The sequence below is a fragment of the Procambarus clarkii genome, chromosome 23 (genome assembly GCF_040958095.1).
Source record: "Procambarus clarkii isolate CNS0578487 chromosome 23, FALCON_Pclarkii_2.0, whole genome shotgun sequence".
NCBI lineage: Eukaryota > Metazoa > Arthropoda > Malacostraca > Decapoda > Cambaridae > Procambarus > Procambarus clarkii.
The window spans coordinates 10,346,910-10,362,294 of record NC_091172.1 but is presented as its reverse complement, the minus strand read 5'-3'; the positions used below and the strand labels follow the sequence as shown (position 1 = coordinate 10,362,294).

The 15,385-nt window shown below is 46.4% G+C and overlaps 1 protein-coding gene across 1 annotated transcript in view; it reads left to right on the top strand.

Moving 5' to 3' along the window:
- Positions 1 to 15,385, top strand: part of alphaSnap (Alpha-soluble NSF attachment protein) — a 42,314-nt gene that overhangs the window by 21,465 nt on the left and 5,464 nt on the right. Inside the window, exons 4-5 of the mRNA XM_069329875.1 lie at positions 353 to 511; positions 762 to 935. Of these exons, the coding sequence (XP_069185976.1) occupies positions 353 to 511; positions 762 to 935 (333 nt within the window). The remainder of the gene's footprint in view (positions 1 to 352; positions 512 to 761; positions 936 to 15,385) is intronic.

Here is a 15,385-nt window from a genome sequence, read left to right as displayed (position 1 = left end):
TTGTGCGTTACAAATTTTAGTCACAAAACCACAAAAAAACAAAGAAAAGCTTAAATAAATGCAGAGGGATGCTTGTCATGTGCAATACAACAACAACACTGGTGTTGCAGGCCCCCGAGAATTTGCGAGAACCCGCGAGACGCTAGGAAGCCCCATTTGGTTTTGCTCGTTAATAGAGGTGAAGCTCGTCAATAGAGACAAATTTGCTGCGAGTGGCTTGCTCGTTACTCGAAATGCTCGTAGATAGAGCCGCTCGTTAATTGAGGTGCCACTGTATTTAGTGAGGCTGTGTACATGTGTAGATATATGTACAATCAGTGATTTTCAATCATTAAGTTTATGCTACTTACAGGTTGCAGATATAGAAAAAGCCATCCAGCACTATGAACAGGCTTCTGATTACTTCCGTGGTGAGGAAAACAATTCATCAGCAAATAAGTGTCTCCTGAAGGTAGCGATGTTTGCAGCACAGATGGAAAATTATGAAAAGGCCATCCAAATTTATGAAAAGGTTTGTTCAAATAAATTTATTTTAATGTTTGTGATTCAAATGAAATTTAGGTGTATCTATTAACTTATAATAGTGTCAAAATGATGTCAATATTTGTCAAATTTTGCATCAAAATTAATAACAAATATACCCGTAATAATTTAGTACAATACTCTCGTATAAATGCTAATAAAATATGATGATAAAGTTTGTATGATTGTTGTATGCTGCAAACATTTCTGAGAAGTCTATGATTTTTTATATTTTTCAGGTGGCAACAAGTTCCCTTGAAAGCTCTTTACTCAAATACAGTGCTAAGGAATACATGTTCCGAGCTGCGCTGTGTCATTTGTGCATTGATTTAACTAATGCTAAGATTGCAGTGGAGAAATATGAAGAAATGTATCCAGCATTCCAAGATTCCCGGGAGTGCAAATTGCTTAAGGTAAGCATTCATAGTTCAATAATTACTAGAAAATGCATAGATTCCTCTGACACAAGTCCAAGTATTTAAACTGACTATATCTGTCCTTGGCTTACCCTTCTGATCCTCACCCTACCCCTACCATTTGTATGGCATATACTAGTACATCTCACCTCCCTGGCGGTGACCGACTCCTCACCTGGGGCCAGATTCACAAGGAAGTTACTCAAGCACTTATGAACCTGTACATCTTTTCTCAATCTTTGGTAGCTTTGTTTACAATTATTAAACAGTTATGAGCTGCAAAGCACCAGGAGGTTGTTTATAACAATAACAACAGTTGACTGGAAAGTTTTCATGCTTGTAAACTGTTTAATAAATGTAACCAAAGCCATCAAAGAGTGAGGAAAGATGTACACATTGGCAAGTACTTGCGTAATTGCTTCGTGAATCTGGCCCCCTTATGCGATGCTTTCCCTCTGTGTTGCAATGGCACATTATGCCCTTCTCACTATTGGTGAACCAGTGTCATACTCGTACTCGAATACACACTATTTCCCTTGCATGTTCCACGATTTGTTTGTTTTACTTACATAGGCAAAATATTTTGATATCCTGATTTAGGGGTTTAGAACCTTTTAGATTTAACACTGAAGCCCGAACTTTTTTTTTTTTTTTTTTTAGGTGATTTTGACTGTAGACATGCCCTCTGGGGCAGGATCTTGCTAATACCTGAGATTGTGTTTTTGAACATTTTGTCCTCCCTTTAACCCTTAAACTGCGCATAGCATATATATACAACAGGAATAACGTGTCCCACCATGCACATGGCATACATATACGACAGGGTGCCGTCCAGGATTCAAATGGCCCACGGCTACATTGGGATCACATCAGCTTCCTCAGGGCTCTTGTAAACAGACCCCATGTTTAAAAAAAATCGTGGGCAACATTCTCCGGTGTTAGAGCCACAGTACTGTGTGAGCAACCAAGGCTGGCGCATGCAGCATGAGCTAACAGCACCGCTGTTCAGCTTGTGACCAGCGTCGCCAAAAATGTCAAAATAAATATGTAACTGCTGTTATTTAGCAATGACAGTATTACGGAAGATCCCCTGACTGATAAAAATGACCAGGATTGTGATAATAGAAGGACTGTTTTGAGAATTAGCACTGTATTTACCTAAGTGTAGTTACAGGATGAGAGCTACGCTCGTGTGTGTGTGTGAGAGGAGTGATGTTGAAGGAGAGAGGGAGGTAGCTTTGTCTGCTGAATCTGTGTGGCCACCTGTTGTCTGCACTCACCATACCAGCTTAGTGGTTTACTATGGTGAAGACAAATGTAGATACTTACACGTTATATATATTAGTGTAATGACGGCAAAAGGACTATGTTGGAAGGGGGCATTTTAGTGAGGGAAGTCATGTCATCTGCATGACTTGTTATGCTGTGTAGAGTGGCCACTATGCTGTTTGGGCACCATACCAGCTTAGTTGTACAGTTATGGTGAAAAAAACATGTTGATACACCTATATACATAATGTCTGTATATAGTAAATATCTGTAAAAGCAAAAAGTATGGTGGGAAGAGGAATATGTTGGCGAGTGAGGTGTTGAGGGAAGGTGGCGGTGTTTGCTGGCTCGGTGAAGCAGCCCACTTGTTGGTGTTTTGACTCGCCATACCAACTTAGTGGTTCATTATGGTGACCAAAACATGCAGATACTTATGTATATTCTGTAATACTTAACAGCAAAACTGTTTGTTTATGAACATAATAATTGAATCACTAATATGCACACCATAATTTTGAGTATAGCGATGGTTCACACATTGTATTATATAAATATATCACACTACACACTATTGAATAATATTACTGCAAAAAAACTAAAAAAAAAATCAGAGACATTGAAATAATTAGGTAATACTGTCTCCACTCGATCATCCAGACTATATGGGAAGGACCCCCAACCGGATTATCACGTTTTCCGGATAATGGTACTTTTTCACCTACGAGTCCAAAACTAACCATTTTCAACTATTTTTATATTACAAACAACATAATTTGAATTGCCTTGCCACATATAATGATTAAATATACAACTAGAAACCTCAACTTACCTTGGTGTTCATCTTCTTCATTGATGCCACACATCTTGAAGTTAAGAATTCTTAACAATTTACGTAACCTATACTAACACAACACTAAAATTAACACTTAAAATTACTGTACAGTTCATTAAGGAAAGTTAGTTTTGACTGCCAGCTGCTGAAGCCTCACTGGTTGAAGGCATTTGGGTTGCCTGTGAGGTCTTACTTGTTGAAGGCGCTTGCTTGCGCCTCACTTGAAGGCGCTTGCTTGCACCTCACTTGAAGGCGCTTGCTTGCACCTCACTTGAAGGTGCTTGGCTTGCCTGTGAAGCCTCACTTGTTGAAGGCATTTAGCTTGCCTGTGATGCTGCACTTGTTAAAGGCGCTTGCTTGCACCTCACTTGTTTAAGGCGCTTGGCTTGCCTGTGGCATCTCACTTGTTGAAGGCATTTGGCTTGCCTGTGACGCCTCACTGGTTGAGGTGTATAACACGTAACTTGTTTTTAATTGTTAGGACAACCTTCTTCCTCTTAACACCTCCAGAACGATTGATGCTGCTACCAGATATAGTCTTGGCGAAAAATGTTCAAAGTTACTATGAAAATAAAAAAGTTATTTAAAAAAATATTTCACTAATGGCACAGCACTGTGTTATAACACGAGGGATGGGAGCACATGGGTTGACCAGTGTTGGACGGTTCCACTTGGGGCAGCTATAGTTTACCTCCTGACGGCCTACGTAGGAGGAAAAAACACAATATTTTTAAGGAAACTTCAGCCTGTGCACATTGTTTTTAGGAAACTTATATATTTTTATTACATAATTACTAGTACTTATTTCATTTGTTTTTGGCTATGATGAATTGTTCTAAAATTAATGGTAATTCCTGTACCCAGGTGGTCCCTCCCGATGCTCCCCTCCCACCCTCCCGACACCACCCACCCACCCCACCCCCTCCTCCACCATGCGTCTCGAGCCACAGGCAGACGGGATTAATACAGTACGGCCCGCCCCATGGCTTTCGTATCCAGACAATTCAATGATTATCAGGCTGACTGTCCGGATAGTGTAACATCGGCAGCAAGTTAATCGGCTCCAATTGTTTATCCAGCTAAACCAGCTTTTATCCGGCTCCCATGGCCATTTTGGCCGGATATAGAGAACTTTATCCGGTCACGATTTTGGCCATATAAGGGAGTTTTCCGGATGTTCGAATCCCGGATAATCGCATGGTTACAGTAATATGTTTGTGGCAACTCTGCCTGATACCTCGGGTGGAGCAGACCTCATTCCGACGCTTTGTCAACGCTTCTTTTTGTCAGACTTCCTCAGCTTATTGAGGCCAAAATGTCGCCTACGATTTTTTTTTATTTTTCCGTGCTCAGGAAACACTAATGAACATTTCTGGGGGAGCCCCGTCAGCTCCCCGGAGCTACCCAGACTGAATGGATATGTGTAACTTTCTGGCATCAGTTAAAATGCTTGGAGTTCTTGCCTACCAGGGACCACGAACCAGAACCTGGCCCCCTCTAGAGAGGCACGAGGAGCAATGGCCTATAGAAACCCCCCTGTGGTTGGAATCATTCTGTCTGCCATCGACCGAGACAGGCACCCTGAAAGGTAGGCGCCCCAAAACAAACCCCTATTCTGGTGAAAATATTGCTACTGAAAGCTGAACAAGTGGACAGAACTTGCCAAACAAAATTATCAAACTAGTATGACGTCATCACATCGTCGCGCCACCATCTGCGCAACCTCCCCCCCTTCCTGGGAGGGGGAAGGGGGAGCCCCAGACCATCCGCGCTGGCGATCCAACTGGCAGTTCTTGGCTGATGGATTTACTGGCCGGTCGAGTGCCTTTGGCTCTGGTTTTTGTTTCAGTACTGTGCCTTGTGGTGTGGACTGTCTCTACCGGTGGGATGTGAGCCAGGATTGAGATTCCATGGTACTCTGGCTGCATGCGCCTAGGGCTCTCTTCCCTAGGTGCCTTGTAAGTACTGCCCTTAGGGCCACCTTCCACAAGTCACCTTGGGTTCTACCTCCGCTGTGTCCTTTACTGCTCGGTACTGGGCCACCCTTGGAGTCGGCTGGGGTTTTGTTGCCCTTGTTTTGTCTCTGGGTAGGAGGTAGTTTTCGTCACTGGTAGGGGCACGGGGTGCTGCACAACTAGTTTTCACCGATAACAGTGGCCGTCTGTTCCACCTGGGTACGTTGTCCTCTTGCGAGGGGTTTTCTTTTGTTTTTGCCTGGTGGGAGGGGGTGGGGTCTGCCTTTGTGGCCCCCCTTTTGCTGTTCTTGAAGTTTTATGTAGATATTTCTGTTGGTGGTCCTCCCCGCTTGGCCCTTGTGAGTGGACACGTCCCGGGGGTTTAGCTTTTAGAAGGTTGTTTAGTAGACTTGGGCGCGGTTCGCAGTACCCTGCCTGGGCTTCTCTTAGCATGTTATCAAGGCTAAGCGCCCTGGAAAACCCCATGGGGGCTCCATGGTCCTATGGATGTGACCCGTGAGTCCCCCCTTGTGTCTTGCGAGTTTGTCAATTGATCGGTCCCCTTGTCTCAGGGTGACATTTGCCGGTTGTGCCTCCACCATGCTGCCTGTTGGATTGTTGTTTCTTATGACCCGGAGTCGTGCGATGGGTGTTGTCTGTACGTGCTCTTGTTTACCCAGACCACTGGTCATGATAAGCGGGTGCAGGCGGCTGCGACGTTGCATGCTAGGTTTGGGTCGCTGTAACACTCTTGGTTGGTTGCGGCCCCGGATGCCCTGTTTTGGTTGTTGGCAGATTAGGGGGTGAGGGCCGCTTCAGCTCTGGCGCCTTCCATTCCTAGTCCTTCCCGTTCTGTTGTGCACACTTCCTCCCTTGCTTCCGGCTCCGAATCGTAGGCGGGTTTCGGGGTTGGGAGCAGGGTCTGGTTGGGTTGAGACTCAGGGTGGGGGGTGGGTGGGGGTTCCTCTTCCGGGGTGGCGGCAGAGGCAATAGAGCTTGTTCTTCCAGCCTTGCTGTATGGGTCTGACCAGTGGGCTCCCTTTCTTAGTGTTTGTACGGCTGCCCCGGCTTTTCCTTGTGAAGCTGGGGCTTTGGGGGGTGCAGCTCGGCCCCGGGTCTTCCCGTAGGGGTTCCTGGGGTTGGGGAGGGGTTGCCTGGGGGCCTTGGCCCCGTTTTGCCCCACTTGGATCTTTGTACCCTCGGTGTGGGGCTTGCAGTTCCTCAGAGTGGGGTTGTTACTTCCCCATCTGCGTTCTTGTTGGTTTCAGGTCTACTCCTCCCTGGGTTCGGTTCCGTGTCCCTTCGGGTCTGTCGGTCCCGTCATTCTTGGGATGTGTTTTGCCCCCTTTTCCTCACCTTTTTCGTGCTTGCGTCGCGATGCGGTTCCCTTCGTATCGGGGTACTGGTATCTCCCTTGATCAGGGGTGTCTTTTTGTCCATTTGGACCTCCGTGCATTTGTGCTTGCTTGTTGTGGTTCTCATTGGTTTGCGAACCTCTTCGTACCTTCCAATATTCTTGGAACGTCTGTTGACTTCCGGTGGGGTTTCCCTCTGGTCCTTTTTCGGATTTGTTGGTTCCCTTCCGTCCTCCTTGTCTTCTTTCGCTTCTGTTTTGCCTTGTTTTGTTTTCACATAGGCTCTCCTTCCTGTTTCAACGTTCTTCGTATTTGTTACGTACACCTTCCTGGTGTTTGTACGATATGTGTATTCGATGTGACTGTACGATATATGTATGTCCGCCTGGTGTACGAGCTGTGCCGCGCCGCCCGGTAGACGGGTGGTACTGTTAGTACTGTACCTCACACGCTGGGGCCCGGGTGTTTTTGTTTCTGGGCGGTGTACTCGTGTGTTCTGCGTCCTTAATCGCGGTTCTCTACGGCTTGCTCATTTTCTCTCTCCAGTCGTAGCCCTCTCGATGTGGGAGGTGTTCCGGATTTTATATGGGGGGATGTCCCTTCATTTTTTCTCTGCTTCCAGGTGTGGGGTGGCCCAGAGTGGCGCCACCTTCACCTCTGCACTGCACCTCGTCTTCTGCTGGGCGTGCACCTCTGGACATATTTCACCTTCAACTTCAAATTTTTATTCGGGTCACAGTACATACAATGCCTACAGCCTCTGGTATGCATGGCGTTTCGGGCACACCACTAGCGATGCTCCTGGTATGTTATTCAGCTTGACCGTGTTGTGGCACGGTCGTGTCCCCGCTCTGCAGGTGAGATTGTCCTGTCTGGCGACATTGTCGGCCAGGTGCTGGTTCTCGACTTTTGGTGGGTGCTTTCCTAGTTGTGCTTGTGGGGATTGAGCTCTGGGGCCAGATTCACGAAAGCACTTGCGCAAGCACTTACGAACCTGTACATCTTTTCTCAATCTTTGGCGGCTTTGTTTCCTATTATTAAACAGTTAATGAGCTCCGAAGCACCATGAGGATGTTTATAACAATAACAACAGTTGAATGGGAAGTTTTCATGCTTGTAAACTGTTTAATAAATGTAACCAAAGCCGTCAAAGATTGAGGAAAAATGTTCGCGTTCGTAAGTGCTTGCGTAAGTGCTTTCGTGAATCTGGCCCCTAGCTCTTTGGTCCTGCTTCTCTACTGTCGTTTGACGGGTGTGCGGTTTCCAGAGCCTACTGGGCTCTATCTTCTCTGCATTTGCTCCTGTGTGTGGCGTCTGCCTCACACTTCGCTTCCTAGTGCTTTCCAATTCCTACCTCCTCTGACACTGATCAGGTTCTTTTTAATGTCTGTGGCTCATTTGGGTACTCAGCTTTCTCCTGTGTCCCCTTGTGCATGTGCCACCCTTGGTCACTACTCCTGCCTTGTTTACTCTGTCACTTCCCCGCTTGGCAGGGTTGTGTCAATGGCTCCTAACAGGGGTGTTGGGTGTTTTGCTTGGACACCTTGCGGGTGTCTTCAGTGACTTTCCTTTGTCCGTGTATCTTCATTGGTCTTTTCATTGTCCTATGGGGCAATGCTCCGCGTTTCGGTGCTTTTTGTTTAATTTTTCGGCACCTGGGTCTTCATTGGTCTTTTCATTGTCCTATGGGGCAATACCCCGCGTTTCGGTGCTTTTTGTTTCATTTTTCGGCACCTGGGTCTTCATTGGTCTTTTCATTGTCCTATGGGGCAATGCCCCGCGTTTCGGTGCTTTTTGTTTCATTTTTCAGCACCTGGGTCTTTTCCCTATATTTGGACGCTTCCTCATTCCCTCGGTCCTTGTTTGTGTCCTCCTTCATTGCTTGGTCTCAGATCTCTGGACACTCATCCTTTGCTATTTTCGGTGCTTGGCTGTACCCTGATATCCATGGTGTCCCCTTGTGCCTTGTTTATGTGCCCTCCACATTGAAATGCTCTGCATTTTGTGGTTGGTCATGTTCATTGCCTTACCAGCTGCTACTTGATCCATATTCAGGTTTTTTCCTGGCCTTTTTTCGTTTTTCCTCCTATGCTACACTTGACTGTGTATCTGGGTCGGTGCTTTTTGGCTATACTGATGTTGGGTTCTCGGATGGGCCTCTGTCCATGTTAATTCCCTGCTTTTGGACTTCCAGTTTGTTCTTCCAGTGTTCAGTTTGGGTACCGAGTTCCTTCACCTTTTCTTTGTATCTCACTGGAGGCTTCTGCGTTGCACTGTCTTTGGGAGCGTTGTGAACTTTCGATCCACTGCTCCTGCCTTATTGGTTCCTTTTCTTGGACCGGGTACCTGGGATTCCGGTCCTGGTTCCGGCTTTTCTTTGTTCCTTTTCCGGAACGTGTGTTTTTGTTTTCCTGCAGTTCATGTCCTGTGTAGTTCTCCTCATGGATACCTCAGGGATGCATGCGGCATTCTTACCTGCAGGAGCTGGTTGCGCTGCTACTTTGGGTTGTGGGGTCGCTGTTTTCGCTTTGCGTCTCACGCTTTCGTTCGTGGTGCTCGTTTTCCTCGTTGGCCTCTGCCTGGGCCTGGCTCCTTGGTGTTTGGCCTTGTTGGTCCTTCTGGGATCCTGGGGGGGGGGGGTTTCCTCCCTGACAGGGCATTTCTGCTCGCCAGGTTGGTTCCTTTTCGGCTCGCTGGGATTGGGTTCCTTGTTCCCTGGCGGCTGTTCCTTTTGGTTTTGCCTGCCTGGCAGGACCTGCTGCCTTCCTCGGTTCCGGTCCTGTGGGTCTTACCGTAGCTCCGCCTCTTTTTTGCAGATTGGTCCAGCTGTCTACAAGGCTGGTTCGTTCTTTCCCTCGGGTTTTCGCGTCTCGGGTTTTTGTCTCTTAAGTTCTCGTTGCTTGTGTGGGTACTGGTGGCTTTGTTGTTGGTCTCCCGCCTGTGTGCTTTGTCTCGGAGGCGGTGTGTAGTTTTCCTGGCAGTTCTTCTGGTTTTCCTATCACTGCGAAGGGTCCTTTAATCTCTGGTAGGGTTGGCTTGTCTTCCCTTCGGGGTTGTTCCGGGACCGTCGTCTGGGACCGTGTACTGTCGCCTCATCTTGAGTGGTGCTGGTGGAGCTGCTCCAGCTTGCGTTCGGTGTGGCTGTTCCTTCTGCTCTTTTCTGCTTGCTGTCTTGGGCGTTGTTTCCCCTCCAGCCTGCTCGTGATTTTCCGGTGCCGTCCTGGTCGTTGGCCCGGGTGGTCTGTTTTCTTCTCCTCGTATTGGTCCTTGGGTTGCTGCTTGGTTGGTCAGGCTGGTGGTGCCTCCTTGTTGTTCGGTTGCATTTTTTTTCGCTGTTCTCTGTGCGTCTTGGCCTCTGGGGTGGCCAAGATGCGTGGACGCGTTTTGGTTGACCCGTTCCCCTTCTTCCCACATTCCTGTTCTGGGGTTTGGATCTGCAGGGTCTTTGTTTCGTCTGTGTTTTTTTTTTTTTTTTTAGGTTAGGGTGCGTGGCGTCTGCCTCCCGGATCCTTCCCTATTTTCCTTACCTGTGGTGAGGTAGCTCCGGGGAGCTGACGGGGCTCCCCCCTAGAAAACAAGCGTTGAATGTAATGAAACTCCATTTTCTAGGAACCCAATGTGTAATAGTCAACAAAATAAAATCCAGCCCATCAACCGTGAAGAGCTCAGTCCCCCAGGGTACTGTGCTTGCTCCAGTACTTTTTCTCATCCTAATATCGGACATAGACAAGAACACAACCTATAGCACTGTACTGTAACCCCGCGATTATCCGGGATTCAAACATCCGGAAAACGCCCTTATACGGCCAAAATCGTGATCGGATAAAGTTATCACAATATCCGGCCAAAATGGCCACAGGAACCGGATAAAAGCTGGTTTGGCCGGATGAAAATATGGCCATACCGTATTAATCCCGTCTGTGGGTCTGTGGCTCTAGACGCATGTTGGAGAGGGGGGTGGGGTGGGTGGGTGGTGTTGGGAGGGTGGGAGGGGTGCATCAGGAGGGACCACCTGGGTACAGGAATTACCATTAATTTTAGAACAATTAATCATAGCCAAAAACAAATGAAATAACTACTAGTAATTATGTAATAACAAATAAATAAGTTTCCTAAAAGCATTGTGCACAGGCTGAAGTTTCCTTCAAAAATATTGTGAATTTTTTTCCTTCTGGTGGCCTACGTAACGCGCTATAGCTGCCCCACCCCAAGTGGACCCGTCCAACACTGGTCAACCCATGTGCGTCCGTCCCTCGTGTTATACACAGTGCTGCGCCATTAGTGAAATATTTTTTTAAATAACTTTTTTATTTTCATAGTAACTTTGAACATTTTTGGCCAAGAATATGTCTGGTAGCAGCATCAATCGTTCTGGAGGTGTTAAGAGGAAGAAAGTTGTCCTAACAATAAAAGACAAGTTACTGTTATACACCTCAACCAGTGCGGCCTCACAGTGTTGTGCCATTAGTGAAATATTTTTTTAAATAACTCTCTTAATTTTCATAGTAATTTTGAACATTTTTGGCCAAGAATGTCTGGTAGCAGCATCAATCGTTCTGGAAGTGTTAAGAGGAAGAAGATTGTCCTAGCAATTAAAGACAAGTTACGTGTTGTTCAACCAGTGAGGCGTCACAGGCAGCCAAGCGCCTTCAACAAGTGAGGCGCCACAGGCAAGCCAAGCGCTTTCAACAAGTGAGGCACAAGCAAGCGCCTTCAACAAGTGAGGCCTCACAGGCAACCCAAATGCCCTCAACCAGTGAGGCTTCAGCAGCTGGCAATCAAAACTAACTTAGCTTAATGAACTGTACAGTAATTTTAAGTGTTAATTTTAGTGTTACCTTGAGGCTACCTTGAGGTGCTTCCGGGGCTTAGTGTCCCCGCGGCCCGGTCGTCGACCAGGCCTCCTGGTTGCTGGACTGATCAACCAGGCTGTTAGACGCGGCTGCTCGCAGCCTGACGTATGAGTCACAGCCTGGTTGATCAGGTATCCTTTGGAGGTGCTTATCCAGTTCTCTCTTGAACACTGTGAGGGGTTTGCCAGTTATGCCCCTTATGTGTAGTGGAAGCGTGTTGAACAGTCTCGGGCCTCTGATGTTGATAGAGTTCTCTCTCAGAGTACCTGTTGCACCTCTGCTTTTCAACGGGGGTATTCTGCACATCCTGCCATGTCTTCTGGTCTCATGTGGTGTTATTTCTGTGTGCAGGTTTGGGACCAGCCCCTCAATTATTTTCCACGTGTAAATTATTATGTATCTCTCCCGCCTGCGCTCAAGGGAGTACAGATTTAGGCTCTTTAGTCGGTCCCAGTAATTTAGATGTTTTACTGAGTGGATTCTAGCAGTAAAGGATCTCTGCACGCTCTCTAGGTCAGCAATTTCTCCAGCTTTGAAAGGGGCTGTCATTGTGCAGCAGTACTCCACTCTAGATAGCACAAGCGTTTTGAAAAGTATCATCATCGGTATAGCATCTCTAGTGTGAAAAGTTCTTGTTATCCAACCTGTCATTTTTCTTGCAGTTGTGACGGCTACTTTATTGTGTTCTTTAAAGGTAAGGTCTTCCGACATGAGTACACCCAGGTCCTTTACATTGCCTTTTCGTTCTATGTTATGATTTGCCTGCGTTTTGTACGTGGTTCCTGTTTTTATGTTTTCAATTTTTCCGTAGCGCATGAGCTGAAACTTATCCTCGTTGAATACCATATTATTTTCTGTAGCCCATAGAAAGACCTGATCTACATCTGATTGGAGGTTTGCCGTGTCCTCTATGTTGCCAACTCTCATGAAAATCCTAGTGTCATCTGCAAAGGATGATACAGTGCTATAGGTTGTGTTCTGGTCTATGTCCGATATGAGGATGAGAAAAAGTACTGGAGCAAGCACAGTACCCTGGGGGACTGAGCTCTTCACGGTTGATGGGCTGGATTTTATTTTGTTGACTATTACACATTGGGTTCTGTCAGTCAGGAAATTGTAGATCCATCTGCCTATTTTCCCGGTAATTCCTTTTGAACGCATTTTATGTGCAATAACACCATGGTCACATTTATCAAAAGCTTTTGCGAAATCTGTGTAAATTACATCAGCATTTTGTTTGTCTTCCATAGCATCTAATGCCATATCATAGTGGTCCAGCAACTGCGACAGGCAAGAGCGCCCTGTTCTGAAACCATGTTGTCCGGGGTTATGGAGATGCTGTGATTCCATGTATTTTGTGATCTTACTTCTTAGCACTCTCTCAAAAATTTTTATGATGTGCGATGTTAGTGCTATCGGTCTGTAATTTTTTGCCTCTGCCTTATTTCCTCCTTTATGGAGTGGTGCTATCTCTGCTGTTTTTAGTATGTCAGGGATAACGCCAGTATCTAGGCTTTGTCTCCACAGAATGTGAAGGGCCTGCGATAGTGGTGTTGTGTTAGTATAGGTTACGTAAATTGTTAAGAATTTTTAACTTCAAGATGTGTGGCATCAATCAAGAAGACGAACACCAACAAGGTAAGTTGAGGTTTCTAGTTGAATATTTATTAATTTTATGTGGCAAGGCAATTCAAATTATGTTGTTTGTAGTATAAAAATAGTTGGAAATGGTCACTTTTGGACTCGTAGGTGAAAAAGTACCATTATCCGAAAAATGTGATAATCCGGCTGGGGGTCCTTCCCATATAGTCCGGATGATCGAGTGGAGACAGTATCATCCTTTGCAGATGACACTAGGATCTTCATGAGAGTAGGCAACATAGAGGACACGGCGAACCTCCATTCAGATGTAGATCAGGTCTTTCTATGGGCTACAGAAAATAATATGGTGTTTAACGAAGATAAGTTCCAGCTCATGTGCTATGGAAAAAATGAAAATATAAAAACGGAAACCACGTACAAAACTCAGGCAAATCATAACATAGAACGAAAAGGCAATGTAAAGGATCTGGGTGTACTCATGTCGGAAGACCTTACCTTTAAAGAACACAATAAAGTAGCCGTCACAACTGCAAGAAAAATGACAGGTTGGATAACAAGAACTTTTCACACTAGAGATGCTATACCAATGATACTTTTCAAAACGCTTGTGATCTTTAGAGTGGAGTACTGCTGCACAATGACAGCACCTTTCAAAGCTGGAGAAATTGCTGACCTGGAGAGCGTGCAGAGATCCTTTACTGCTAGAATCCACTCAGTAAAACATCTAAACTATTGGGACCGACTAAAGAGCCTAAAACTGTACTCCCTTGAGCGCAGGCGGGAGAGGTACATAATAATTTACACGTGGAAAATATTAGCGGGGCTGGTCCCAAACCTGCACACAGAAATAACATCACATGAGACCAGAAGACATGGCAGGATGTGCAGAATACCCCCGTTGAAAAACAGAAGTGCAACAGGTACCTGAGAGAGAACTCTATCAACATCAGAGGTCCGAGACTGTTCAACACACTTCCACTACACATAAGAGGCATAACTGGCCGACCCCTCACAGTGTTCAAGAGAGAACTGGATAAGCACCTCCAAAGGATACCTGATCAACCAGGCTGTGACTCATACGTCAGGCTGCGAGCAGCCGCGTCCAACAGCCTGGTTGATCAGTCCGGCAACCAGGAGGCCTGGTCGACGACCGGGCCGCAGGGACGCTAAGCCCCGGAAGCACCTCAAGGTAACCTCAAGGTAAGGTAGGCAAGTCTCGGAGGCTCCCCGGCATCCCTCCCTCCCTCCCTCTGGTCCGCGGTGTTTTTCGCGTACAGTGGTACCTCGGTTTAAGAGTTTAATCCGTTCCTGGAGACAGCTCATATTCCAAAGCTAATTTCCCCATAAGAAATAATGGGAAATGAATTAATCCGTTCCTGACTTCTCCAAAAACCTCACTTCAAACTAAATTTTATACCTAATTCATTTAAATAAACCTACAAAACTATGATCAAGTTATTACTTACCCTTGTTGATGAATGCTCTAGGCGTATGGAAGATGGTGAGGAGGAGAGGCCTAGTGGACCAAACTCTCACAAGTCAAGCCTGGCCTCGGGCCGGGTTTGGGGAGTAGAACAACTCCCAGAACCCCATCAACCAGGTATCAACCAGAGGTGTTACTGTTTGGAAGGGGAGTCCCCTTCTATTATAACATCAGGCAACGAGGACCTTTCTGGTGTGCACTCCCTGGCACGTTTTGCCTGCATAATACTAGGTTCTGGCTCACTGCTCGATTTTCTCAACAAATCTGTCCATGGAAGCTTGTTTTTCCCTTCTTCACAAGCTGTCTCTGTAGTAAGGCATTACATTGTCATTGAAAAGATTAAGGCAACGGCCTACTACAGCTTTCTTTGGGTAAGTCTTTTTCAATAAAAGTTTGCATCTCTTCCCACAGTTCAACAAACCATGTACCATTTTCATGCTTCCGAATGATCTCTTGTTTCTCCTCTATTGTCATCCTCACATGGGCTTTCTTGCCTTGATCCTTACCACTGGCTTTCTTGGGACCCATGGTGAGATATATAATAATAACTTTTATGGTCAAATGACCAAAAATCCAACAAAACACTGAAAATCCGGGTGAAGAATTGACATGGGATAGTCACTGGGCGCGAGGCACTGGTAAACTGGGGTGAGAGGTGACGATCGCCGTACCACCCCACGCTAGTTCGGCCTGTACGCGTATCAACAAACTCGTGTTCCGAGGTAACCCTCGCCTTCCGAGGCACATTTTCTGAGCAAATCCTGCTCGTATTCCGAAAAACTCGTATTCAGGGACACTCATATTCCGAGGTACCACTGTAGTTTGACGTCCAGCCTAAGAACTGCCAGTTGGATCGCCAGCGCGGATGGTCTGGGGCTTCCCCTTCTCCCTCGTGTAGAAGGGGGGGGGGGGGTTGCGCAGACGGCAGTGCGACAACGTGATGACGTCATGCTAGTTTAATAATTTTGTTTGGGGAATTCTGACCACTTGTTCGGCTTTTGGTAGCAATATTTTCACCAGAATAGGGGTTTGTTTTGAGGCACCTACCTTTCTGGGTGCCTGTCCAGGTCGATGGCAGACATAGAATGCTCCCAACCA